The sequence below is a fragment of the Mustela putorius genome, unplaced genomic scaffold (assembly GCF_011764305.1).
Source record: "Mustela putorius furo isolate JIRA1106 unplaced genomic scaffold, ASM1176430v1.1 tig00000224_pilon_pilon_pilon, whole genome shotgun sequence".
In the NCBI taxonomy this organism is placed as follows: Eukaryota; Metazoa; Chordata; class Mammalia; order Carnivora; family Mustelidae; genus Mustela; species Mustela putorius.
The window spans coordinates 10,287,692-10,314,715 of record NW_025421321.1 but is presented as its reverse complement, the minus strand read 5'-3'; the positions used below and the strand labels follow the sequence as shown (position 1 = coordinate 10,314,715).

Genomic DNA, 27,024 nt, shown 5'->3' with positions numbered 1-27,024 from the left:
GATGAAGTAGAATTGGAGGAAAGAAAATTCCCAGATACAAAGAAAGGAATTGCATAATGATAAAAGAATCAATTCACCAAAAGATGTAACTATCCTAAGTGTGTATCAGCCAAACCATTTAGAAGAAATGAGACAAAAACTTATTGAGCTAAAAAAAAAAAAAGAAGAAACTGACAAATCCACAGTTATATTTAGAAACTTTAATATCCTTCTTCAGCAACTAATAGAACTGCCAGACTAAAAATTAGTGGGGATACAGAAAATCTGAATAACGCATTGACCAATGAATCTAATTGATATATGTATTGCATACTGTACCCAATAACAGCAGAATACACATTTCTCCCCCCAAAAAACCCATGAATATTCATAATTTAGACCATAACCTGGGTCATAAAACAAATTTTAGAACAGAAAAAGTTATAAACACGAGGAAATTAAATATAGGTCTCCTATGGGTAATTTTGAAGTGTGTTGTTTAATTATTCTGTTGTTCTAATTTGTAGCTTGAGTCTATTATGGTCAGAAAATATATTCTTTATGCTGCAATTTATTTTAAGTTTGTTGAATAGATAAAGAAGATGTGGTGTATATACACAATGGAGTACCATGCAGCCATCAAAAGAAATGAAATCTTGCCATTTGCAATGGTGTGGATATAACTAGAGGTATTATGCTGAGTGAAATAAGTCAATCAGAGAAAGACAATTATCATATGAGCTCCCTGATATGAGGAATCTGAGAGGCAAAGTGGGGGGCTTGGGGGTAGGGAAGGAAAAAATGAAACAAAATGGGATTGGGAGGGAGACAAACCATAAGAGACTCTTAATCTCACAAACTGAGGATTGCTGGGGGGAGGGGGGAGGGGGGAGGGATAGGGTGGTTGGTTTATGGACATTAGGAAGGGTATGTGCTATGTATGGTGAGTGCTGTGAAGTGTTTAAGCCTGATGATTCACAGACCTGTACCCCTGGGGCAAATAACACATTATATGTTAATTAAAAAAAATTTTGTTTTTAAATTACCCATAGATCAAAGAGAAAGTCTCAAAGAAAATTTAAAATAAATATGCAGAACTGAAAATAAATTAAAACACATATCAAAATACGTGGGATGCATTGAAAACAGTTTTGTTTTTTTTTAAAGATTTTATTTATTTATTTGACAGAGAGAGCGCAAGTAAGCAGAGTGGCAGGCAGAGGGAGAGGGAGAAGCAGGCTCCTTGCCAAGCAAGGAGCACAATGTGGGGCTCAGTCCCAGGACCCCGGGATCTCGACCTCAGCCAAAAGCGGATGCTTAACTAACTGAGCCACTCAGGCATCCTGGAAACAATTCTGAGAGGAAATTTCATAGTACTAAAGTGGTGACACTAGAAAAGAGCAAAGGTCTCAAATCAGTTATTTGAGTTCTTATCTCAAAAAAACAAAGACAAAAAAAAAAAAAAGGAAAGAAAGAGGAGAAAAATAACTTCAGAAAACGTATAAGAAAGGCAAAAATAAAGATCAGAGTAGAAGATGATGAAATTGAAAATAGGAAAACAAGAGAAAAATCAATGAAACAAAAAATGCTTATTTGAAAAAAGTCATTAACATTAATAAAGCTCTAGCAAGATGGACAACAATAAAAAAGAAGGAAGACACACATCAGAAATTAAGTAGGGACATCACTATAGATTCTACAGCCATTAAACAGCTAATAAGAGGGTGACATGAAGGGAAATGTAGTAGTAAGTACCTTCAAACACTATCTTCTCCATAAAAGCAATGAGAAAACTGGCAAAAAAAAAAAAATATTCAGAATCAACTTTTTTTTGGAACTTTGGCAAAGTTTTGCAGCAATCCAGGATGTATTTAAGTTAAATGTTGGAATCTCAGTAAGAACATTGAGCTCTTTGGTGTTTTAACTTGGTCTACACTCCTCCCTCCTCTTCTATTTTATTTTATTTATTTATTTTTAACATTTTGCCTATTTATTTGAGGGAGAGAGAGATCACACAGGCAGAGGAGGAGGCAGAGGGAAAGGGAGAAGCAGGCTCCCTGCTGAGCAGGAAGCCCGACTTGGGGTTCAATCCCAGGATCCTGAGATCATGAGCCAAGCTGAAGGCAAATGCCTAACTGCCTGGGCCAGCAAGGTGCCCCAGTCCCCTCTGCTCTTGTCAGCCCCAGAGTAACCTTGAAAAGCAAGAGTCCACAATCACAGTGAAACCTAGCACCTGCCAGCCACTGAAGAAGGAAGAATGGGATTAGGGAGTTCCTTTAAAGCCTTATTCATAGAGAACTGTCATTATTAACAAGTCTGGTGGTTCTCTAGAAGATCCTACTTACAAGGTTATCTTTATTTGACATGATTTGTAGCTCACCCAGTACAGAAAAGCCTGTCCTCTATGGGCAGTTGTAGAAAACATTTAGAAGCAATTGCTCAATTTACAGCTGCCTGAGGAGGTCAGCAGACTAACCCTAAAGCCTAAAAGTAAAAGCTGGTGAATGAGATATCTGTAAGCCTTAAGTTCAGATACAGAAAAGATTTTTAAATTAGAAATAGATATTAGTTTATTTCATTAACTTTAAAAGTTGGATGAAAGAGATAACATGATCATAGAAATTATCAAAGTTGGCTGAAAGTAAAGTGAAAAGTTTGTACAGACCAATAACCATAGGAAAAAAATGAAATAAAATTCAAAATGCTATTCTCCCTGCCAAAGGTTTAAGGTACATTTAATAGTTTAGGTGTAGTTTCTGAAATTTCTTGGAACAAATATCTTATACAAACTGTTCCAGGGCACAGAAAATAATGGGCAACATTGCTTTATGCTCAGATGAGACAAAGAAAGATAAGAAAATTATCTTTCTTGATTTCAATCATTGGTTTAAAATATTAGCTGTCAGGGGCGCCTGGGTGGCTCAGTCAGTTAAGCACATGACTCTTGATTTCAGCTCAGGTCATGATCTCAGGGTCGTGAGACTGAGCCCTCCATTGGGGTCTACTAAGCATGGAACCTGCTTAAGATTTTCTCTCCCTCTACCCCTGCCCCCACTCATACTCTCTCTCTCTCTGGCATTACTATTGATTTGTTCTATAAATATACAATTTTTTCTGTTATTGTTAGGGAATTTGGTTTCCCCTTGATTGTGCTGTTTTCTTCCACGTATCTGATGTTTCTTGATTGTATTCCCATTCATCGTTAGGTTTCCCTGTTCACATGTCAGTAGCTGCTGTTCTTGTTTACGGCACTCTGCCTCTAATATTTTAGAGGAAGAAGGAAAACTTGCTCCCTGGGGAGCTGGGCAGCCCTCTTGATCCAACCTTTATGTCTATTCTTATTTCAACTACTTTAACTTCATCCCACTACAGACTTATGGTGCTGGCATTTAAATAGCCATCCTGAGATTACTTCCTATAAGAGGTTTGACTTCTCCAAAACTATATTTGCTCAATTTTACATTTTTCTCATTTACCCAAAGGACACTGTTAGTTGATTTAGAGTGTATGTTCCCTGAAGATAGGCTCTATCACTAGATTACAAGTTCTTTGTGGATCTTATGTTGAGCATAAATGATCTTATGATAGCAAAATGATTCCTATTTGATGGTAACGATGGCAAGAATATTGGGATGCTCTATTCAGTGTGTCCTTCTGTTTCTGATAGGGTCACTGAGCGGACAGTACTTTGGAAAGCCTATTGGTGTGTCCATTTATCAACCTTAAAGTGAAGAATGCTTTCATTATAAATTCTATAGCTTTATTATTATACTAAAGCATCCAAGGTTTTCCTGGTTGTATTTTTAGCCTGTATCTCCTCTTATATACTAACACTTGAGGAAATGTCATTGGGTTTCATAGCATCACATCCCAGCATTGTAGCTGGCATTATTGTTCTTATTGAAAAACAAAAACAAAAACAAAAGGAACACACAGTGGTGAGGTAATTAATCATGTGCTAATGGCGGGAAAGAAATAAAACAAGATGTTTTGTATGGGGAAACCCCTATTCGACCCAATAGACTCTGATGCCAACCTTTGATGAGCACTGAGTATACTTGCTCCTTATTCTCACAATTATACCTACACTACAATTGTATTGCAAAGACACGCTGATGCCGAAATGAGTAGGACACTCTATGCATTAAAGCTGAATGATGGGGGGCGCCTGAGTGGCTCAGTGGGTTAAAGCCTCTGCCTTCGGCTCAGGTCATGATCCCAGGATCCTGTGGGCTCTCTGCTCGGCGGGGGGCCTGCTTCCTCCTCTCTCTCCTCTCTCTCTGCCTGCCTCTCTGCCTACTAGTGATCTCTGTCAAATAAATAAATAAAATCTTAAAAAAAATAAAAGCTGAATGATGGATGAGGAATTCCTATAGGACGGTGATGTGAAAGCTGATCAACACAGTTAACATCCCCTATCACTTCATTTATATACTGGCCATTAGCAGATTTTTTTTTTTTTTAAATCAGGCACAGATTTTACAGGCTTCATAGAGTATAAAAATAAACTATGGGAAACATTGCAACCATCTGGGACACAGATGCACAGTGAGCAGGAGATAGTGTGGATGCCGGTAGAAAGTGACCATCAGTCATTCTTCAAACTTAGAACTTGTTGCCAAAAGCGGAAACCAGCTCTCAGTGTTAATGGAGTTATTGGCTGAGCAGTAATGAGGCTATTGATTGGACAAAAACTCCGTGGCCTTTTTCTTCTTTGGAAACTCTGAGCCTGAGCTTGCACAGAGTTACAATGGACATTTCTCTTCACAAATACTTTCCAAAATGCCCTAGCAAATCTTCTTCACAAAGTAGTCTTTAAATATATAACTCGGTTTCATATGCCACCTAGCAATTGATTTCCAATCTCCAGAATCATCTGGTAAAAACCAAGCAAGTAGGCTAAGAAGAAATTAAAGGTATAAAGCCATCATACCTATTCTATATTGTCTTCATTCACAGCTCTTTCTGAAAAAACCATGTCCTCACTTCTTGGACTCACTATATACCTATCTCCTCTTTGCTTTATGGCATTAAAGGATTGTATCCACCAGGCCTCTCCAGGTGACTGCATTCACATTCAGGTTCCCACCTACATTTTTAAAGCCACCTTCCATTAATATTGGGAAGGCGAAATCAACAGGATGCTGTGACTTCTGTGCGCAGGAGACAATTATCTTAGGTGGTACAGGTTGAAGGTTGTCAGTGAAGTGTCCATGCAGTAACAGGGGAAGCAACACACCAGCCAATGTGTGGAGCACACAGCTTTTACAGAAGGAAAACCCCAGTGAGCGCATGAAAGTAAAGCATGCATTTCCTATCTGTTTGCCAAGACTGTAACCTATAGGCCTGCTGAAATGAACCTAAATTACACGTAACTACAGATAGAGGGATATGTGCATATATTTATAGATAGATGCACATGCATACACAGACAAACACACACACAGAAAGCTTTTACTGCATATATTATTTTTACTGGTTGCTGGGGTCTTGTTAAGCAGGAAAGCCTTTCTGTAGAATAATTAGTTTATCTGTAAGTTTGAGAAGCTGTCGAATAAGAAACTGCTCACAACTACATGCCTAACCATTCATTGCTTGGTTTCAGTTAGCTGGGTTTTATCGACGTCAGTGAGTATGCAATTGTTGACAGACATGGGGAAAGATTTCTTTTGAAATTCACACCAAAGCCTTGAGGAGTGTCTGTTTGGGCAGAAGCATCTTTATAAAGGTTGTATTTATTTATTTGACAGAGAGAGGCACAGCGAGAGAGGGAACACAAGCGGGCGGGCGGGGGGGGGGGAGTTCGAGAGGGAGAAGCAGGCTTCCTGGGGAGGAGGGAGCCCCATGCAGGGCTCCATGTGGGAGGTCGATCCTGAAACTTTGGGATCATGACTTGAGCCTGACTGGAGCTGTTCAACCAACTGAGCCACTGAGGTGTCCCAGGCAGGGGCAGGTTGAGCCTCTGCAGTGGACTGTCATTTTCTCCACTGCAGTTGAAAACCAGCCTCCACAAACAGAACAGCTGCTCTGGACTCCCAGTCAGTCCCCATTCCTTTCTGAACAAGACATACAGTTAGCTTGATTTGCACCAACTATCCCTGGGGTGAGCATGAGTAAAATCACAGGGGAATCATATGAAGACCGAAAGCAATGGGTTCCAGATTTAAAATGAACCATTACCATTGCCTCCCCCACCCAACAACAAAAGCTGCAAGCTTCAGCATTTTCCACTAAGAATAACCTCCTGAGAAGGGAAGATTCCACTCTTTGTTTCTAGAGTTTACCATTTAATGAAATAGACAAGATTTCTTTTCCATGGCTCGGAGATTTTCGGTGATCCCTCTGTTGATGTGACCTCTTATTCTCTACGGGTAATTTAGCAGAGAGAAATCTGTCCATGTACATCCTGGGCCTAATTTCTGTACAGTAGTGTTTTGAACAGTCATGACTGTGCTAAGAATATTACGGAACTTCCCTGCCTACATTAAAGGGAACCTAGGTTTGGGGCAGGCAGGGGCGTGGGGGATCGAGAATAGGAAACAGCACCCCCTGGAGGAAGTTGGTGAAACAAAGTTGGCGGAGAAACTGCTGGTGGATGAGGGGTGGCCCTAAAGCCCCCTTAACTTTTGCAGCTCTTGTTCTGTGATATCCCCCACTGTAAAATAGGTATTTTCACATCAGTCTTCCTGTTCATCTTCTTATACTTGAGAGTGTAATAATACCATGCAGATCAGAGGCTCTTGACCTTTTCCTTCTAAGGAACCACTAGAGATTTATCCAAAATTTTATGTGTTCCCATATTTGGCTGTTTTTTAAGATCAGTAAGAGATACCATCAATGGGAATGCCCAAATTGTGAAACATCAGGAAACGAGGTTTCGTGCATATATATTGGGGGAGGTGAAACAGGTTTTCACTTCTTTCTGCCATAGCGGATTGGAGGTACTGGGGTTTCCCCCGACTTCCTGACCTACATGGGGGTGATCACGCTTTCCTATGGGGTGGTCCCTGGCCTGGAAGTCCACAGCTTTTGGTCACAACTGTCTAGTATCTACTGACCCACTTGAGACTGGAGAATACATCACTGATATTTTTCTTATCATCCTTCTAGTTTCCAGATAATTTCTCAGAGCAACATGCTTAAGGCTAGTTCTTTAGTCTTATTCTCTCCATTTTATCTCTTCTCTTAGAATATCAATTACATTTGCTTTTTAAACTGTTTAGCAATTGTCCTTAAATTTGTTTGCATATACATGAATAAATAACCTAAGGCTGCCTTTAAACAGCACCTTAGAGCTGCAGATACCTTTCAGGGTCTACTGGTGAGCCCTTTAAAGGCATTCTTAATTTGTTACATTTTTGTGGATTCCTAGTATTTTCTTCATATTTTTCTTAGTTTCCATCTCCAAGCTTACATTACCCATCTGTTCTTTTATGGGGTCTACTTTTTTCCATTGGAGCTCTCAGTGTATTAATCAGTTGTTTTAAATTCCTTGTTTGATAATTCCAACATCCGTGTCATATCTGAGTTTGGTGTCAATGCCCTCAGATTGTGGGTTTTTTTCATTTGTTTAGCATGCCCTGTGATTTTTTGTTAAACTCCAGCCCTAAAGGCCTTTACTGTGAAGGTTTATGTTAATCTGGCTAGGAGCTGGACTGTGTTTAACTTTTGTTGTAACTGCAGGGGTCAGAGGCTTCAGCTTCCTCTATGGTCCCTGCTTCTGTGTCCTCTGTTGTTTTGGGTCTTCCCTAAGACTTCCTCCTCACAGTCTACACCTTGTTCTTTCCACTCTTTCAGTTGTAACTCATTTATATCTGATTCCTGTTGATATGGTGGCAAGCTGTAGCGCGGAGTGAAAGCATTCTACAATTCTAATAATTAAATCTCAGTCTTTTAGGGCCTGTGTCTCTGGGCTTTGACCTTCACAAGGGATTTTTGGTATTACTATTATTATTGATGTTGTTGTTTTACCATTAGGGTGAGATAGGAAGGCGTGAGGGGGCTGGAATTGGATTAAAGCCCTTCTTCCCTGCAGGAAGGGAAGGCTCTGCTAAAGTCTCTTCCTAGAAAGTAGGGCTTTCTCACGGAGAATGGTTAGGGCATATCTCAAAATGGTTATCTTTTTCCTCCACCTGCCAGAGCCAGCAGGAAGCATCTATTGACTCTTTGCTTTAAAAAACTGGTGGAATTCCTGGAGGTAAAACCCTTGAAACTCTGGAAAATCCCCTATGACTGTGGCCTCCAGGAATTCTCACTTTCAAGCTAGCCCACACTCAGCACCCAGTAATTTGTTAAAATTGCCATCTGAGTGATCCTGCCAGTTTGACTCTGGTAGCCTCTACCTTAAGTAAGGAGAGCTCAGCTGTGAATTTCTGTATTCACCCTTCCCTACGAATTTCACGACAGCAGTTTTTCTTGCAACCTCACATCTCTGATGAGTACAAGAAAAGGTATTGATTTTCAGGGGCTTTTTTTTTTCTTTTTCATTTTTTGCTATTATTGTCATAAGGGCAGGAGCGATAACTTGCAAGCTCTTTACACATTGGATCTGAAACCAGCGTCTGGTTATATAATCCTTTTTTTTTTTTTTTTAAAGTACCATGCCAGTTTTATTTCCATTGAATATTTACACCTTGGACAGCAAACCTTGCTCACATACAGTAGAAAACAGATGCAATAAACATGGCTTGAGAAATGACCAGAGTGTGCACCTACAGAACTGTACATCACATCAGATCCACAAGGCAGCAATACTCAGGGGCCAGAAACACTGCTTACTATGAGTCAGTTATGGAATCATAATTTACAGTAAAAATGGGCCCGTCCCAAGGCTCAATTTTTATTTTTTTCTTTTGTCATTTACAGTAGCATATTTTGTTGCTATTGCTACACTTTAAATTTACATTCTAACCTATTAAATGCAGAAAGCTAGTGTAAAGCATATAGATTAAGTGTAGGTCCCATACGTATGACAGTTTATTCAAGACTAGTAGGTTTTTGTTTTTTGTATCTTTTTTTTTAACTTTTTAAATGGCTAGTGGGAAAGATTTGTGCTTGTGATCAGCTCTTAACTTCAATTTTTACATCAAAGCCTCCCTGAAAACGGTCTTTCAGAGTTAACATCTCTGAATCCATTTCTTCCTTTATGACATGGAGATAATAAACCTTTTAGGCCTCGTTCATGTTATTATTTACTTTACAATGTTTTATAAATGGTAAAGCACTAAGTTACATAGGGGTTATTACCAACTTGTCAACATCCCCCACAAATTTGTGGAGTTGTCACCAGGAATTAACTATTAAGCCAGGAATAACATTTCCTAGCTCCCTTGAACTTGTTCTGTTCCCGAAGAATGAAGTAGGAGACATGTGCCCAAATGGTCCATAATAATGTCTCCAATGCTCCTCCATGCTCATTACCCTTCTCCTAGAAGGAGAGGATGAGACCCTGGAAATGATGGAACTATATGATGGAAGAAAAATCCCTGCCTACAAGGAAGACTACTGGTTGTTATGTGTGCAAGAAAATCATTTTATTGTCTTAAGCCACTGAAATCTTGGTGTTTGTTACAACAGCTAGTGTTATCCTATCTAATAAAGAAATTAATACCTTAATACTGGAGCTAGTTACTTATATACATAACCTACTAGTTAGGTGCTCAGTGGTGCCAAAAAAAAAAAGAAAAAGAAAAAGATACTATAGACTAGAAGGATTGAGACTCAGGTCACACTGTGGTACAATACTGAGTGAAACTGTCACCTGGGATAAAAATGACAAAAAGAAAACAGACTGTTTGGTTATAAAAATTGAGTGTTTAAAGATTCCAGACAATAGGAAATAAGATTGAAAAATACCTGAAACAATGGTCCATTTAGATTTGTCAGGTAAACAGTGACTCAGCTTGAGGAGAAGAAAGATTATGGATGTGATATTCTCATCCAAGCCTTATTTAAGATGGCTTTAAGGTAACAACTATTGACAGGGAGACTGCCCTGGGGGCAAGGAAGCAAAGCTATACTTTCTGCTCCCTACACCTCCCCTGCTCCTTCCCATATACCTGCTGCTTCTACCTGAAACTTTCCCCACTTACCAGAGGGCCTGTGCTGCCCTGTTGCACCACTTCCCACACCTCTCCTCTCTTGTGAGCTTGTTGTCCCGGGTTCAGGTCTGGAACCTCGCAACCCTGGTGGTAAGGCTCAGAAAATGTACCTTGAACAACTTAAATTTCATCCAGTTGGGGTGGCGAGGCTTGCTTCCTCTCACATAGCCACCGTCTTGATTATTCCCTTCTCCTAATCCAGGTTTCTGCTGTTTCCTGCTTCTGGAGATTCCAGCTGAACAGGCCATACTGGGGTTTAGAGGGGAGAAGCAGGGATATGGTGTGAGTGCGGGGGGAGTAGGGTAAAGGGTGAAGGGTCAAGTGTGGGGCACGGGAAACCAACATCCCTGAAAACCTTCTGGGACCCCTCCTTGGTCAGAGGCTCTTCCTCCCACACCCTTGCATTAAAGGCTGTCTGCATGTGGTGATCTGCTGCATCTCTGTGTACAGTTAGCCACTATGAAAATCAAATTTCATCTTGGCTCTCAACCCTTCACTGTAATGGTTTTTGGAGCTAAGACCAATAAAACTAAAACGTGTGAGGAGAGAAATCCAGTAGGAGAAAGCAACTTAAGATACAACCCTATTAAGTCAGCCTATGATCATTAAACTTTTAAACTTAAGCTAGGGATTGCCCTTCCTATCTTAAGACCACTCCTGGGACGCAGAGTGGCTTTTTAGTTCTTTTAAATCCAGGCTTAATGTTACTTCTGAGTTCTCACCTAGACTTTCCCAGGGGCTGCCCTCTGGCTGCCCATCTCTTCCTTACCCAGAGGCAGAGGACATGCTCCCTGGCAGGTGGGGCACCCCTCTGGCCTGGCCTCGCCCCACCCCCACAGCAGTGGTGGGGTGGGGGATTTTGGGGGGCAGCGGAGAAGGCCCCCATTGATTGGGACTGTTGGGAGAGGGAGGTCCTGACTGTTGCCAGTAAGGACACCAGGAAGGAGGCAGTCAGGTTTGTTCCAGGTTTCTGCCCTTAATCTCCCTCTGAGCAGCAGTGGGGCGGGGGGAAGCTGCTTCAGGAGACAGGCATGGACGCTGTCTCAGGCTCCGAAGGGAGGCAGTGGGTTCTGGAGGTCGAAGAAGCCAGACGACCTCAGTGAAGGGTGAGGGCTAAGGGGCTGCATAGTTCCAGGGGGCCGTGCAGGGTCAGGAGCCCCGCTGGGTAGGGAGGGCTGCAGGAATGCAGGTTTTGGACACACTGTGGAATGCCCAGGAGAGGTTGTGGTGGCAGTCTCTACTCCTTTGGCAAAATGTTAGGAAAATGAACCAAATGCTAGAGAAAAATGACCTAAATCTAAATGCCAGATATAGGGGGTGGGGCTGGCACCCCAGTGTCCAACCTTTTGTTTCTAAAAGGAAGTGCCATCTTTTTAAATTAGGACTGACTTTAAGGCCAATAAAACTAAAACGTGTGAGGAGAGAAATCCAGTAAGAGAAAGCAACTTAAGATACAACCCTATTAAGTCAGCCTATGATCATTAAACTTTTAACTTAAATTCACATATGTTATTCAGACTATTATGTTTCAAACAGAAAGAGATAATCAGCTCATCAGGTATGAAATGATTTTAACAAGACTCCGCTAAAACTTTCTAGAAAATAACTCCTTTACATCCTTTGTGCGTCAGTTGAGGATGAAAGGCTTACCACACTGGCTGCCCTTCGTCAATGCAGCCAACGGTCACACTCAAGCCTTGCCTCCCCTCCACAAGTCCTGTCTCCAGCAGCCACCTAAGCGGTCAGAGCCGCCCCTCACTCTCGCCGGGCCTCAGGGACCATGTGTAGCCACAGAGCACATTCCCTGAAACTGCAGCACATGGCAGGTTTGGCACATATTTTTTATTTCCTTTTACTTTCACATTTACAAACTCAGGAAGCCATTTGGAGAAGGGGGAGGTTGAGGGTGCCTGAAGAAAACCTGGGCGCGTGGGCACCAGACAGACTTGGGCACTCAGGACTTCTCGCAGGGAAGCCTGGCCAGTCTCCCCGGAGCCCTCACTGTCACAGACATCTGAAATAGTAGCTTATAGCCTGGAAGCCTCCATGCCTGGAAGACGCCTCAGCCCGGGGTTTTATTGCTGGTGAATTTGATTATCCAACTTAAGAGTCCAGGAGAAATGGCCTTATCAGAAATGGGCCCAGTGGTAAGCCTTTTGAGGAGATGAAAGGAAACTGGCATGTGTACACTGCACTGATGCTGCGGTGCCAGCCTGGGGCCCAGGCTTGCCTAGGGCCTCCAAGGGCCCTGGAGATAGGCATTGTCCATCCAGAGGCGACAAAGAGGAGAATAATCAGGGCAGGCGTGCTCAATCCCACAGCAGCTGGAGCGCCAGAACCCAACCAGCATTCCCTTTCCCCCTGCTACATGTCCCGTAAGGCCCCCCAAGATGTTCCCTCTCTCAGGTGGGAAAGAATATACACACCACTCTTTCCAAAGTTGCATCTCTTGGGCTGAGGGGAGACAACTGTTTGGCAGGCAGTTTAGAAACATGGACTAGAGGTACCCAGGCATAGATCCTGGAAAGATGGACTGCCGAAAAGTACCCTCGGGTCACCTCTGAGTTTCACAGGAACAAAAGAGTCATGGAAAGGATGGTTTGCCTCTGTGATTACAGCAGTGCCAAGATGAAAGCCAGGTGTAATTTTATTACTCAGATTTGATCCTGTATTAGCCCTGTGTGATTTTTGCAGATCATTAGCTTCTCCATCTCTCCTCAAAGTGCTGGGTGCCATTCTTGCAATCCTTCAGTGACAGGCGGGACCACCTCCCTCTCCAGGGGAGCCTCCAGTGGGTCTGACAGAGGGAAATGACTCCTCCACCATGTAATTTTTCTTCCCAGACTGTTGAACTGCAAATGTTTGGTCCCATTCCTCTTCTGAGGAGAGTAAAGGCCTAATGGCATTGATAGGGGAGGGAACCGAGGGGGGATCTGCCAGGGCCCTCAGTGCATCTTATGTCCAAACTAAGTTGTAACGGTCAGGGTCCAGCTTCATCAGCTGAGGCATGCCCAGGTCCATGCGAGGCTGCAGCGTCTCCACAAAGAGTGGAATGGAGGACAGGACATTTCTGTACTCCCATCTCCCACCTGGTTAGCCTCTGGTCTAACAGATATTTGAATTCACAGTTCTATATATTAGTTTAACAAAAAATCTGGCTTCTGATACCCGAAGAGTTTAAAGTCCCCTTCAAAACGTGCATACAGGCGCCGGATGTCCCGTTTGCTGATGCCCAGGAAGTAGCGCTCCACCTTGGTTTTATTGTACACGGTAATGCCCGGAGGGATGGTGGGGTAAGACACCAGGTGGTCTATGCCGGCTTCTTTTAAGATGTAGGGGGCATCGTCCTCCAGGGTCTCATGGTGACCGATCACACTGTACTTTATCTCGCAGGGTGCGCACAGTTCAACATATGTCACCCAGTGAATGATGTGGTCCCCAAACTGAAGGTCCAGCCATCTGTGGTTTGGATCGCCCAAGTACCGTACAAAATCTTCGAACTGGATGCCCCTGGTCTCCGTGCGGTTCTTCCTGTATTTCCTGATGATGCCCGGGGCAATCTCATGCCGGTACCATGGCTCAAAGCGGGGGTTGTGAACAAACTTATCTTTAAATGCAGAAATCAGTCTTTCAAAGGGATCTCTGACAATAAAAAACTTAAAATACGTTTTCAAGCTAAGAAGAGAAATGAAGAGAAACATGCAGTTAGGCCACTGGCTGCCAGTGGTAGCCAGGGTGAGGGGGCACGAGGGCAGAGTGCCTGCTGGAGCAGCCATAGCCGCGGTGGCCAGAACGCGCCCTCTGGTGAGGAGCGAGTTCCACACATTTCTGAATCCACCCAGCTGCCTCCGGCAGCAAAGCCTGTTACTGGCCCACCTTATGGTGCGGAAAGAGAGGTTCAGAAACCATTAACTGTCCCAGGCCACAGGACTCATCACCCCAGAGGGCCACTGTGAAGACACTACTTAGCTCAACAGATACACAAATATTGCAAAACTTCAAAGATGTCTGAAAGACTTGTTTTGGGGTACAGACCCGAAAAGGTCAGGAACCCTGAGTGAGGTAGGAATGGTGGAGACCAAAGGAAGATACTCTAAGGGATCTCTGTATAAACACAATTTGCAGTTGCCAGGGGAAGGGCCAGCCAGAGTAGGGTGCAGGTGAGAGGGGGAGCGGCGAGGTTGTAGCTCTAGCTGGCAGGAAGGCGGACCGGGGCACTGCCCACAGTGGTGGGGGTGGCGCAGAGGCAGCTGCGGGACAGGCCTATTATGGTGCTGACAGAATAATGACAACACTGGCCACTGCCATAATTACAGCGCCTACTCCATACTGGAAAATGGCTCATGGCCTTATACGCCTGAGCTCATTTCTCTCACAAGAGCTCCCAAGACACCAGCGCTCAGCTGGACAGAGAGGCCCGCACTTAGCTGGGGGCCTCTCAGATGCTGCCTAACACCTGTGTTTTACAGGTTTTGCACAAACTGGGAAGACTAAACAACCAGCACTAGAAGTAATGAGAATCAAATAGCCAAAAAGCAAGGGAGGTCAAAGTTCCTTTGGTGCCCTGACATCGACTTGCTGCTCAAGGGTTCAGATTCCTTCTGAGTCTTGTTCTGCAGTGTCATTTCACAGCTAATAACAAGAAATTTTCAGTTTCCTAGCTAAGTCATTTTTAACATGCCTAGCTAGTCTCTATCCTCACTGTGATCAGTGAGGTCTGACTCTTTTTGCCTGTGTTAGGTCCAGTCCCCACCACCTGTCCTCTGGGCAGCTACCACGGAAGCAGGTGCAAGGCCTCTGGAAAAAAATTCAAACACTAAGTGGGGTTCCCCTGTAATCCAAATCCCTTCCCTGTGACCTAAAGGTTATATTCAATAAAGAATCCATAAAACTTAACAGAATCAAAGCAGAACAAAAATGACTACTCACTTCTATTAAGAAAATTATATAACCTTTGTTTCAATGGACTGCATGAAGGTAAGGGTGGAGAAGATTTTCTGAAATTCTCACAGAGTTTTGTGAATTTAAATGCACTGAACATGGGCCATATGCTCAGCTGCCTCTCACAAATGTAAACCAAAAGCCCCCAGCAGTCCTTGGAGCAATCTGAGGCATATGGAAAGGACAGACATGAGCCTCGGGTCTTACCCAAATTCCCCTCCCCTTAGGAACCTACTCCTACCGCTTCTGAATTTCTGCATCACTGAAGGAAGAGAGACGAGGGAGGCCATTCTTCTCATGGTCATGAACCACATTTTCAGGGATCTCTTCAATGGAAGGAAAAGCTCCTGGGAAGGAAACATGGGAGAACAGGTTGGCTGCCTCAGTGCTACCCTTAAAGGAAGATGCCTGGTCTCTTACTTTGGCCTCCATGTTCCCTGCAAGCTCCCCTTAAATCCCAGTTTAGGTCTTTAATTCCAATTGCTTCTGCCAGCAGGATGAGAGAGTGAAGAAAATCTTCTGGTAATCCATAAGCCAACTAGAGGAAACAGACGAGTTGGGGTGGGGAGAGCAGGAAACGGGGGTGGGCGGGCGGTAAACACTGCTAATACCTACCCCTGGCAAAACACCTAAATTAGGTGAAATTGTACATTTAAAAAAGATCCCTGTGTGCAGAAAGGATTCCTAAAATGAGCAATACTCATTCTACTTTGAAACTGGGGGAAAATGCCAGAGCAGCAGGACCAAGAAATACTGCTGGCTGATGCCCCCATTGGGGGCCAATCATCTCCAATAGGCCTGGCTCTCCCAGCTCCACATCCCTAAGCCTAAGGTGGTCCTAGGCAATGTTACCATGTACCAGACTATAAGTGGCAAAGCCGACTGGTGCTGGGAAAACCTGACCAATGCTGTGGGAATAGTGTGATATAGCTGAGGCAGGGGACGAGGAAGACAAAGTGTCTAGGAAGGCAGGACAGGATCAAAGCCACAGCACCCAGGTCAGTGCTGGGGTCTTGGGTGGACCCCATCCTCAGGTTGCTGGACTGGGCAGGTTTTTCATTCTCTTCTCAAGACAAACAGACACAAAGCATCGGTATCCACAAAGGTTCTAGCCAAGCCTCCACAAACCTTCCCATCTATCGTTGTCTTAATCCTGTTGTGTTGAAGTCTGGCAGGGAAGGATCTCTGTTGGGCCATCTACACAGCAGCCACTGGCTTGACTGTTTGATTCACCCCTCCTCCCAAGTATGTAAGCACCACTCCAGAACTCTGTGCTAAGTGCTATGGATGGCCACGAAATGAGCAAGACAAACATCTGCTCTCGAGGGGTAATGGAAGAACTAGCTCTGGACCTGCTCAAGTACTTGTCCCCATGCAAGCGTCTCTAGGGATGACTGAAGAGAGCCACAAGGCCCATCTTCTATTTTATGACCTGGCAAACCTGCCCCTATTTTTATCCTGTACTTATAAATTGGTGTTTACTTCTTTAAAGTCTAATGTTTTGAACTGTGGTGGCAGATTTATAAGACTTTTGTGTATTCATTGTTTTAAATTTGATTTGTGACCTCATTTTTTTGATATCAAAAATCCAATACACTCTCAGATTACTCAAGAAACACATTAGTTATACACCATAAGATGAGGCAAGTGTCTCCCCCCGACCTCCCGCCCCAAAGAGCCACAAAAAGGCCGAATAAAGCAACCAGGAAAAGGACCATTGACCACCAACTCTGAGAACAGTAGCAGGAGTGGTGGGCTGGAGGAGAGAGACCACAGGGCCACCTCCCACAGAGCTCTGAGGGCTGATTCCTGGTCCTGAAGTCAACTGCTGTCGACTGGAATTCTGTTCCTTTTGAGGCTGAAGTTAATAGACAGAGCCCATAATTATCTTGGACCAACTCAGGGTAATTGGGATTTAAACAAACAAACATGGTATCTGAAAAGAGTAGTGAGTAATCAAAACCAGTAGAGTATGAGGTCACTTTTCAACGATCTAATTTGTTCCCAAATAAACATCTGATTTCCTGAAGCAAGTTGATTCAATCTTCTGAATATGGAAGCTCAGTATAAAATGGGGACCCTTCTTTCTAGCCATGTTGCACAGAATACTTCATCTGTGGGTGAAGGGGCCCCCAGGTCCACCTGACAGGGCTCCCTTTCCAGGCATGGGTGCAGGCGTTTCCCCTACAGAGGGGCAGCCGGGAGGCCAGTGAGTGTGGAGCCTCAACGTATCAGGAGAGAGCTAACCACTAGTAAGGCGCCAAGGCAGTGCACTGAAGAGAAGAAAAGGGATCAGCCCAGGGGAGGGTGGTGGTGGAGGGGGGTGGACAGGCTGCTTGAGTCAGGAATTCCATTCTGGAAAGTGAGGAAAGGAGATTCCAACCACAGATGTGGCCCTTTGAAAACCTCAGTATATAAAACTTTCAAGCCACCAGCTTTAAACCAGAAGTAAACACCAACAGGGGAAACACTCCAGAGAACCATCCATAAGGTTACCAGCCCTTCCACAACTGTCCCTGCCTTTGGCCCCGCTCTGCTGCCTCCATTGCCCAGTCCCAAGCTGCCGCCCCCCAGACCCCACGCCCCCAGCCAGGCAAACCCTGCTGTCCACTGACCACAGACATCCACCCAGCCCTGCACTCACCATTTAACACGATCAACACTTTCTTCCACTGGGTGTTGCCCACTTTAGGAGTCTGGCAGAAAAGAATCTTGTGCTTGTCACAGACGAATATCCGATCCAGGACAAACTTGGAGACCGCGGTGTGCAAGAGATTCTTCAGGGCTTCATCCCTGCAGACGTTTCTGATGAGTTCCAGGCGCTCCACATAGACGAGGGGTTGAACAAGCCGGTTGTCTGAAGGCACCTTCCCGGTGGGCTGCAGGTAACAAGGAGACAGAAGCAGCCCACGGGCTCAGTCAATAGCAAACAGTAGTGAGCCCCAGGAGCCCCCCAGGGAGGCCCTGCCCCCTGACCTCATGCTGCCTGCTGACACGCAACGGTGAGAACCAGAGCTGGGGGAAGAGAATAGGGGAGACTCCTTCAGGGGCCTGGCATTCAGGTGACATGGATGGGCTGGACCAAAGCTCAGCCAGAGACACGAGGAGGCTCCTTCACCCTCAGCGGCTCAGACCGAGGAGGAGGTGCGGCTGAGTTCTGCCTGCCACTTTGCTGATGGTAGGCATTAGGGCCCATAGTGTCCTGGACACAGCAGGATACTTTGCATTCTGGGATTTCAGTGAAGGCCAGGTTCCACCCCCCTCCTTCTCCCTAGCACTTCCCTCCACATAATTCTGAGTGTACATGTGCGGACAGTACGTGAGGACCAGTCATCTACATATGTGCTGTTTCAAAGACTCTGGTACACCGGTAGAATGGTTTGTTAACTAGAGAAACACACCCTAGGTCATTCAGTATGAGTTTTCAAAATGCTGAAGCCATTATTCCATCTCCTCAGTGACAAGCACGTAGTTATGCCTCTCTGGCATGCAGTTTAAGAAGAGAGCTCTGTGTGGTAGTGGTGTCTGCTGTCCAGGAAGCATGGCCTCTGTGGGCAAGTGTTGGAGCATGCCGGTGCTGGTTTCTGCCATGTCCTCCTACCAGGCGGGGAAGTCCATATGAGCACTGGCCAAAGACACTGATCCAGAAACCCTGTCTGCCAGGAAAGCAGGCCTGGAAGTGAGCAGACGTGGACCACAGGGCCTGGGGGTGGGGGGGGGGCATGGTCTCCAGCTGGGTTTGAGGTTGGGTGCACCTGCACAAGGGCACTGCTGGGGCTGTGTTTACTCTGTGACGTCTCGATTCTGAAGTGTTTGATCACCTCGGAGTTATCTCAAACAGGTCTCTCAGAAGCTTTCCCCCTCAAAACCAGTGTAATTTCGTGTGTGTGTGTGTGTGTGTGTGTGCTAGGATGGTTCCTCTGCAGCCTGCACACACGGAGTCATCACTCTCCCTATGTGGGCTCCAGCAGGCACCCAACACTGCAGCGGTTGTCCGCAGCCCACCCTACCCACCCCTGCCTCAACTGCCACTCTTTGTGGGCAACCCATTTTTAATACCTAGGTGCTGGTTAGGTTTTTTCCATAATGTTCCAGAACATTACACATTTTGCCAGGATAAATCAGTGTGGGCTTCTCTGCCAATTTTCCTGGAAAGCAGGGAGCCCTGTCTACCTGCATCCTCAGCTCAGAAAATGTCTTTTTTCCTCAGGATGCTTAGGCAGGAGTGGAGCTCACATGTGGCAGAGTATGGAAGTCATCTGAGGTTAGGAGGTAGGTGGGGGTTTCTGGGTCAGAGTGTCCCGCATCTCACATAGATTTTCCCACCTGGTGGGAGGACTCTTTAGAGCAGAAACCAGCACCAATGTACCCCAGCATTTGCTCACATTGGCTATGCTTACATACGATGGACACCACTACTAAGTATAACCTGTCCCCTCTGATTACAAATAGTTTAAGAGGTATAATTGTGTGCTTACTCAGGAGATGGGAGTCTTATACCATATATTTGTTATACCTCAATGAACGTCTTTAAAAAAGGAGACATACAAAAGTTCTGACGGTGGTTGAAGAGAGCTATGGATTGCAATGGGCCATAGTTGCTGTTTTTTCCTTATAATGCAGGATATTTCTTTAAAATACATGAGTATATCTTCCTTCTTCATCAAAAAAAAAAAAAAAACTTGGTTTAAAAATATTAGCTGGTGGGGGAGCACCTATAATGACTTCTACAAAGTTCTATTAAACTGTTTCAAGTCCTCTGTGAGTGATTTCTACCACATTTGGGTACTTTTTGTATCCAAAGGTGGCTCTGCAAACACATTTATGTCTCTCTTCCTTCAGCATGATCTGCAGCAACTAAAAGCCACAACTCTGCCAGAACACCCTCTGAATTTCCTTCCAGGGCTTACCTGTCCCTTTCTTAATAGCCATGGGCCCCTTCTCATCTTTCCCTCTTCCCCTTTTCTACAGAAAGACAGCCACTATTTCTAGCCACTTCCTGAAGTGCCCCATAAATCAAAGATGAGTCAGTATGGTTGGCAAGGAAAGGAGACGCAAAATGGGTTTGACTTTCCTTCTTATGAGAAAGTTGACTTAAAAAAACAAAAAAGACGAAAAAGCTCAAGTTCCAAATCATGCCAGATACACTTTGGGACTGCTTTAGAACCTAACACAGTATCTATAACAGAAAAGGGCTTTTGTTAACACTTGACTCAAAACTACTGCTCTGTCACTCGGCAGAATGAACTGTTCGAAAAATATTTACCAGTCTTTACTCTGTGTTTGGATGTAGTTGCAAGTGTTGTGTGGAGACACTGGGAAAGCCTCAGCTGAGGAAGAACATGTGGCACTGTCCACGTATGTGTGTGTACATGCAGAGGTGGGGGTAGGAGGTGAAGAAGACAGAGTGGTCAGTGGGAGACATGCCAGTAGTTCAGTGCCACTGTGTCCTCAGTGACTTATTAACCCCTCCCCATTCACATCATGGTGGAATGTCTGCCCACAGAGATCTTCTGGCTTTCCAAGAAGCATCCCAAAAGGTAGTTCTGAATAGAGTCTGTTCCTCCAAGTCCACTCCTTTGGCAACCTCAGTCATGGCCCTTTTCCTCAGCCCTTTTCCTTGAAATGTTTCTGCTGCTGTTTATTGTCTAGTCATTCCCTTTAAGTTACACAGAATTTCTTCCCAAGAATTCACACCAGAGGGTCCCCTAACTTAACATTACTAAATGGACCAAAATGCCCTTTTGTCTGTTAAAACGCACTAGGGTTAAAAAAAAAGCACTAGTGTATTTAGGCAATCAATTTATGGGGCAGTTGTAAAACCAGTCCTCCCCCAGGGACTGGGTCAGTTACAAAATGGGGAGAAGAGCATGTTCTTCCAGAACACATGAGAACAAGGACCCTGGAAATACTGGGATAACAGAGATTTCTACCCCTCCACCCCAGCTCCCTGGTCTTCCCTCATGGATATACCATAACCAAACTCCCTGACATAGTTTCTCACATGTATGACTCAATTTCCTGGGTTTCCCTGGTGAAGGGAAGTGTCTTCCTTAGGTCAACACATTCTGGAAGTGAGGGTGGGCACCTGCAGACTTACCTGGCTCTGAGCCTTCACAGGGACCTCCCTTCCTCCCCAGGGCACACAAGCACAGGCCTGCCACCCTGGCCCCTGCCTTCCTGCTTTCATAAATGGAGTCTAATTTAACCTCATTCCCTCCCTCACCCCAACTCTTCCTCACTTCTCTCCTCTCCTCACTCTATTCCAATTGCTTCAAACCTTAGCTCTAACCTGAATTGCGGATGACACTCAGGAGCTGTGCTTCTCAGGGCACCTCCAAACAAGAGCTCTTGAGAAACTGTAGAAAAATCTCCCTCATTTTCAAAGCTGTTCTTCTTCAAGCTTAAGCATTGTATATAGAGAAAAACCATTTCTCATTCAGTTGTGCTTATAGACTGGCATGGTTTTGTTTTCTTTCTTTGCAAATATACTAAGAGAAACGCATTATATTAGTTTCAGGTATACAAACACATTGATTCGACAGCTGCACGAAATAGACTTTTAAAGGCAAGCTACACAACCTAATTACATTTATAAGTCTCCTTTCTTTTGGAAAGACAGATGCTGAGTTTAAACATCTAATGACCCCTGGTTTCAGAGAATTATGTCTGACCGCTGTTTCCTACTCTCTTTATCTTGCATCTGAGTTTCGGGAGCATCAAGGGGACAGGGAAGCAAGAACAGGGAACAGAGGACATGTACTTGAAAGTCCCAGCCCACTACTTGCTGTCCCTGACATACTGGCTCTGTTCCTTGAGCCTCACACTTTCCAAATGCAAAATGAGAGTAAAAATACTTACAGCACAAGGGTGTCTGCGTGGTTCAGTTGGTTAAGCGTCTGCCTTCTGCTCAGGTCATGATCCCATGGTCCTGGGATCGAGCCCCACGTGGGCTCCTTGCTCAGCTGGGAGCCTACTTTACTCTCACCTCCCACTCGTACTTTCTCTCTCTCTCTCAAATAAATAAATAAAATCTTTAAAAAAAAATACTTACAGCTCAAAGGGCTGTTTTTGAGGACCAGTAAGATTAAAACCCAGTGAAGTCTTCTGTGGACCACAAGGCATGTTCTGATGCAGTATTTCCAACCACGATTACTTCCGCAGGCCCGCAGTCTTTGCAGGAAGAGTGCTCCTCCGTCCCTCAAGAGTGACCTCCCAGGATGGTCACTTTTGTTCTTTACGAGCCTCAGCAGCCAAGCAGCACCCCTGAAGTCTCACAGCACCTTATTCCTCTTGTCAAACTCTTGCCCAACCTCCTGGTCACTACTGATCCCATTAACTAAACATTTATTTCCTTACCTCCTTCTATTAAGGCCACCCTATTACTTCCTACCGGTTTTTCTGGTTTCCTGTCTCTGGGGTTTATCCACTCTCTTTCCTTATCCTGGAAAGCCTCAACCTAAAAGCCACATTCCAGGCCTGCTTCATGGAATTCTGCAGACTTAACCCATCAATCAGTGACTTGCTACCTATAAACTCCAACAGCATGTCACTCTGACCACATGCATACTCACTAGACTTTGTTGGGTTCTAATCTGTTATCCTTATCCTGCAAATCAAGGACGGGAATTATCTCTTTCTCTGTGGCTTAATGCTGGGTTGGTAAATGTCTTATAGCTCAATCTACCCATTTCATTCCTTTAGACATACCTGCAACCCAAACTTTCCAGACCCAGAGTAGGGTAGGGTAGGGAGCGAGAGGGGAATCTCAAGAGTGTGCCCTGCATCTCGGCTGGGGAACAATTGGGAATTTTTGTGACAAAGGAGACTGAGGAGAAAGAGTCAGAATACCAAGGAAGGTGAGTCCTGGGTAAAAGTCAGCAGCCTTGGGCCCTGCCACTAAGTCCCACACAATTTGGAATAATTAGCCTTTTTCCTAAACTCTGTTCTTTCATCCATGCCATCCAGAGGTGAGACTGGCTGCTCTTCTGTCCAAGAACACTTCTAATTTGAAAAGTCCATGATTCTGGGTCACAGACCTTTCCCCACTCCCTTAGTTTTCTCCTGACCTAGTCCAACATCTTCCATTCCCCCGCAAGGCTCCTTCTCCGCTGGTCAGGGATTCAACATAATCAACATTTACAGAGGATCCATGATGTACAAAGTGCTTTGAGGAACATAAAAATAGATGTGACCATGCCACCTCCTAGGAGAAGCTAAAAAGATGAGCGGAAATGTGCTGAAGTGACACAAGGCACAACTCCACAGCAGGAGAATGTGACGGTCAGAGGACACCAGCTGATGTGAGCATAGACAGAGGGGAGGCTAGTTCCATGTGGCTAGTTCCATGTGATAAGAGTACCCCCTGGGGCCACAGGGGGTGAGAAGGGGCCACCACAGCTCACTAAGGAAGCATCAACCCTGCACCTCCCCCAACGCTGACCATGTCACAGAGGACAGTGCCCTCTGCCTTGCTGTGCCCACCTTCAGTTCCTCAGGAAAGTGCTTCTCTCCAGGCAACTTCCCCGCATCTGGCACAGCTGTCAGGAACAGGAACTCCTGTTTGGCACTGTATGCTAAGAGACAGAGAGGTTAAAGTGTCTTCTCATGGAATAACAGACACACAGATCAGCAGGACAGAACAAAGGCCCCAGAAATAGGCCCACACAAATATGCCCGACAGACATCTGACAAAGGTGCCAAATCAGTTCAGTGGAGGAGAGTCCTTTCAACAAATGGTTCTTCAGCAACTAGACATCTATAGAAAAAAAGAACCTTTACTTGACCTCACACTTTATTTAAGAACAAATTCAAAATGAATCAGCACTTCAATGTGATAAAACTTTTTTAAAACTTATATCCCAAGGTCCTGGGATCAAGACCCACATCGGGTTCTCTGCTCAGCAGGAAGCCTGCTTCCCCCCCCCTCTCTGCTTGCCTCTCTGCCTACTTGTGATCTCTCTCTCTCTCTCTGTCAAATAAATAAAATCTTAAAAAAAAATAATAAAAAAAAATAAAAACAAGAAAATGGGTAAGACATGGACTGACATTTTACCAAAAAGGATCTACAGATGACAAATAAAACATGAAGAGATATTCAATGTCATTAGTCATCAGGCAAATACAAATGAAAACCACAATGAGATACTACTACACACCTATCAAAATGGCTAAAATAAAACATAGCGAAAACTCCAAATGCTAATGAGGATGCAGAGAAACTGAAGAACTTACATGGCTGGTGGAAATGTAAAATGGAATAGGTGCTCTAGAAAAGTTTGGTAGTTTCTTTAAAAACTAAGCACTTAGGGGTGCCTGGGTGGCTCAGTCCTTAAGAGTCTGCCTTTGGCTAGGGTAGTAATCCCAGGGTCCTGGGATCGAGCCCTGCATCAGGCTCCCTGCTCCATGGGAAGCCTGCTTCTTCCTCTCCCACACCCCCTGCTTGTGTTCCCTCTCTCATTGTGTCTCTGTCAAATAAATAAGTAAAATCTTACAAAAACAACAACAACAACAACAACTAAGCCTTTAACTGCCCTATGACTTAGTAATTGCATTCCTGGGCACTTATCCCAGAAAAATGAAAACTTATATCCACATAAAAACCTATACACAAATGTTTATAGCAGCTTCATTAATAATAGCCCCAAACTGGAAAAAAACCCCAGATGAGGTGAATGGATAAACAACAGTGGGTCATCCATATGATGAACTGCCACTCAGCAATAAAAAGGGACAAAGTATCGAGACACACAATAATAGCTGGATGAATCTTCAGGAAATTATGCTGAACAAACAGAGCCAAGGCCAAAAGATCATATACTGTATATAACATCTTTTTTTTTAAGATTTTATTTATTTATTTGACAGACAGAAATCACAAGTAGGCAGAGAGGCAGGCAGAGAGAGAGAGGAAAACAGGCTCCCTGCTGAGCAGAAGCCTGATGTGGGGCTCAATCCCAGGACCCCGAGATCAAGACCCAAGCTGAAGGCAGAGGCTTAACCCATTGAGCCACCCAGGTGCCCCTGTATATAACATTCTTAAAAAATATATTAGGGAGAGACTAGACTAGTTGTTTCCAAGGCAGGTAGGGGCCAGGGGATGGAAACAGGGAGAGGGAGGTAGATATGGCTACAGGGCACCTGGATGGCTCATGTGGCTGGGTGTCTGTGTTTGCCTTGGGTCATGGTCCCATAGTCCTGGGATCAGGCCCTGCATGGGGCTCACTGCTCAGAGGGAGTCTGTTTCTGCCTCTCTCTGCCTCCCTCCTCATGCTCTCTTGCTCCCAAATAAATAAATAAATAAATCTTAAAAAAAAAAAAAAGAAAAAGAAAAAGAAAAAGGAAAAAAGGCACCCCAGGGCTCCTTGTGGCGATGGAGATGTTCTGCATTTGACTGTATCAATGTCAATACTGTGATTCCAACTCTGCACTACAGTTCTGGAACATGTTACTGTTGGGGTAGAGTAAAGGGTACATAGGATTCTGCATTCTCACAACTGCATATGACTCTACAGTGATCTCAAAATTAAAGGTGTAATTTAAAAAAACCAAGTTAGGGGCGCCTTGATGGTTCAGTTGGTTAAGTGTCCGACTCTTGGTTCTGGCTCAGGTCATGATCTGAGTTGTGAGATGGAGCCTCCAGTTGGGCTCTGTGCTTGAGATTCTCCTCCTCTGCCCCTCCCCCACTTCTCTCTCTCTCTCTCTCTCTCAAATCTTAAAAAAAAAAAAAAAAACCAAAAACCATAAACCCAAGTTAGCAGTCAAGTTAGTATTTACACATTAGTTTAAAAATTCATGCAAAGTGAGATGAGATCAGACCAATCTTATAAAATTCTAGTCCAGAGTAATAATTTACAAAAAATTGCTTTGGGAGAAACACTTGGGTAGAATTTGAAGATAATTTTCAGATCTCTACAACCAAAGAAACATTTACTTTGGAAACTGTGCAATGTCTAAAAACATAATTAGAAAAAGTAGGTAGCAAAAGAAAACATAAAAAATCAGCGTAACAAAGCATGAAAAAAGGCACATTTATTTCATTTAAAAAACAATCAAAACCTCCTCCTCTTGGTCATGAACACACACTGACCTGCAGCCTTCCACCTGCACAGGTTAGGCTGCTACACCTCCCGTAGGTCCCAGCTGCATGCTGTAAGTACACACTATGGCCTGGTGTCCTCCCTCCTAAGGGAGGGTAAAGACATCTTCCAAGTATCCGACAACAATAATTATCCCATCTCCCTACTCATTAAATACCTTTAGGTTATCAGACTCCAATATAAACATTTGCCACACACCTTTAGCAATGCCACTAAAATCTCTGGTCTATTCTATGTGCGATTCAAAACACCATCCCAGCCAAAGCTGTACGCAGGAGCTGTGACAAGGTCAGAGAGCCCTATCTGCGGTATGAAACAGAAAAAACATCAGTACCCTCAGGCCCCAGAGATCCTGAATGCACTCTGAGGACTCCAAGAGACCATGCTCTATCCATTCTCCTCCTCTGCAACCCTGTCATTTTTGAGCACTCACATGCTAACGAGAAAATTCACATTCTAAGCTTGTCTGGTCACTTCGTGTTCTGACAGTGTCTTCTAAGACGAGCACTGCAATGCTTAGCTCTGCCCCAGGCCTGAATGGGTTTTGCAGAATCCTAACCTTCCTTAATAACATTTTAGATGGGACAATGTATCTTGAATTCTAAACAGTTGACTTATCAATGAATTTCTGAACCAACCTGTTTCCAGTACTCGGAAGCACAGAGAACAGGCTTTGGCAGCCGTGGAACATCTCATCTTCCAACATGACACACACCAGCCAGTCACCACCAGTTTTTATGATTTTGAACTTCTTGACCTTTGCTTCCCCCCCCTCTCCTGGGTCCTCATTCAAGTAGCTTCAAGTAAAAGTGGTAACATGGTTTACATTTGGTTTTGTTTGTTTCTATTGCTCTGCTGACAACCATTTCTTTTCAGCTGATTCTGTTACCCCTGCTATGATTGAA

General features: G+C 44.4%; 1 protein-coding gene across 4 annotated transcripts in view; it reads right to left on the bottom strand.

The window, feature by feature from the left end:
• Nucleotides 1-11,901: 11,901 nt before the first annotated feature.
• The window catches only part of CHST10 (carbohydrate sulfotransferase 10), a 31,069-nt gene continuing 15,946 nt past the window's right edge, over nucleotides 11,902-27,024 (bottom strand). For all 4 annotated transcript variants that reach the window (XM_045077715.1, XM_004753023.3, XM_045077716.1 and 1 more), the window contains exons 5-8: nucleotides 23,505-23,596; nucleotides 17,665-17,899; nucleotides 15,262-15,367; nucleotides 11,902-13,754 (exon numbers count right to left, since the gene is read on the bottom strand). In XM_045077715.1, the coding sequence (XP_044933650.1) occupies nucleotides 13,217-13,754; nucleotides 15,262-15,367; nucleotides 17,665-17,899; nucleotides 23,505-23,596 (971 nt within the window). In that variant the 3' untranslated portion in view covers nucleotides 11,902-13,216. The remainder of the gene's footprint in view (nucleotides 13,755-15,261; nucleotides 15,368-17,664; nucleotides 17,900-23,504; nucleotides 23,597-27,024) is intronic.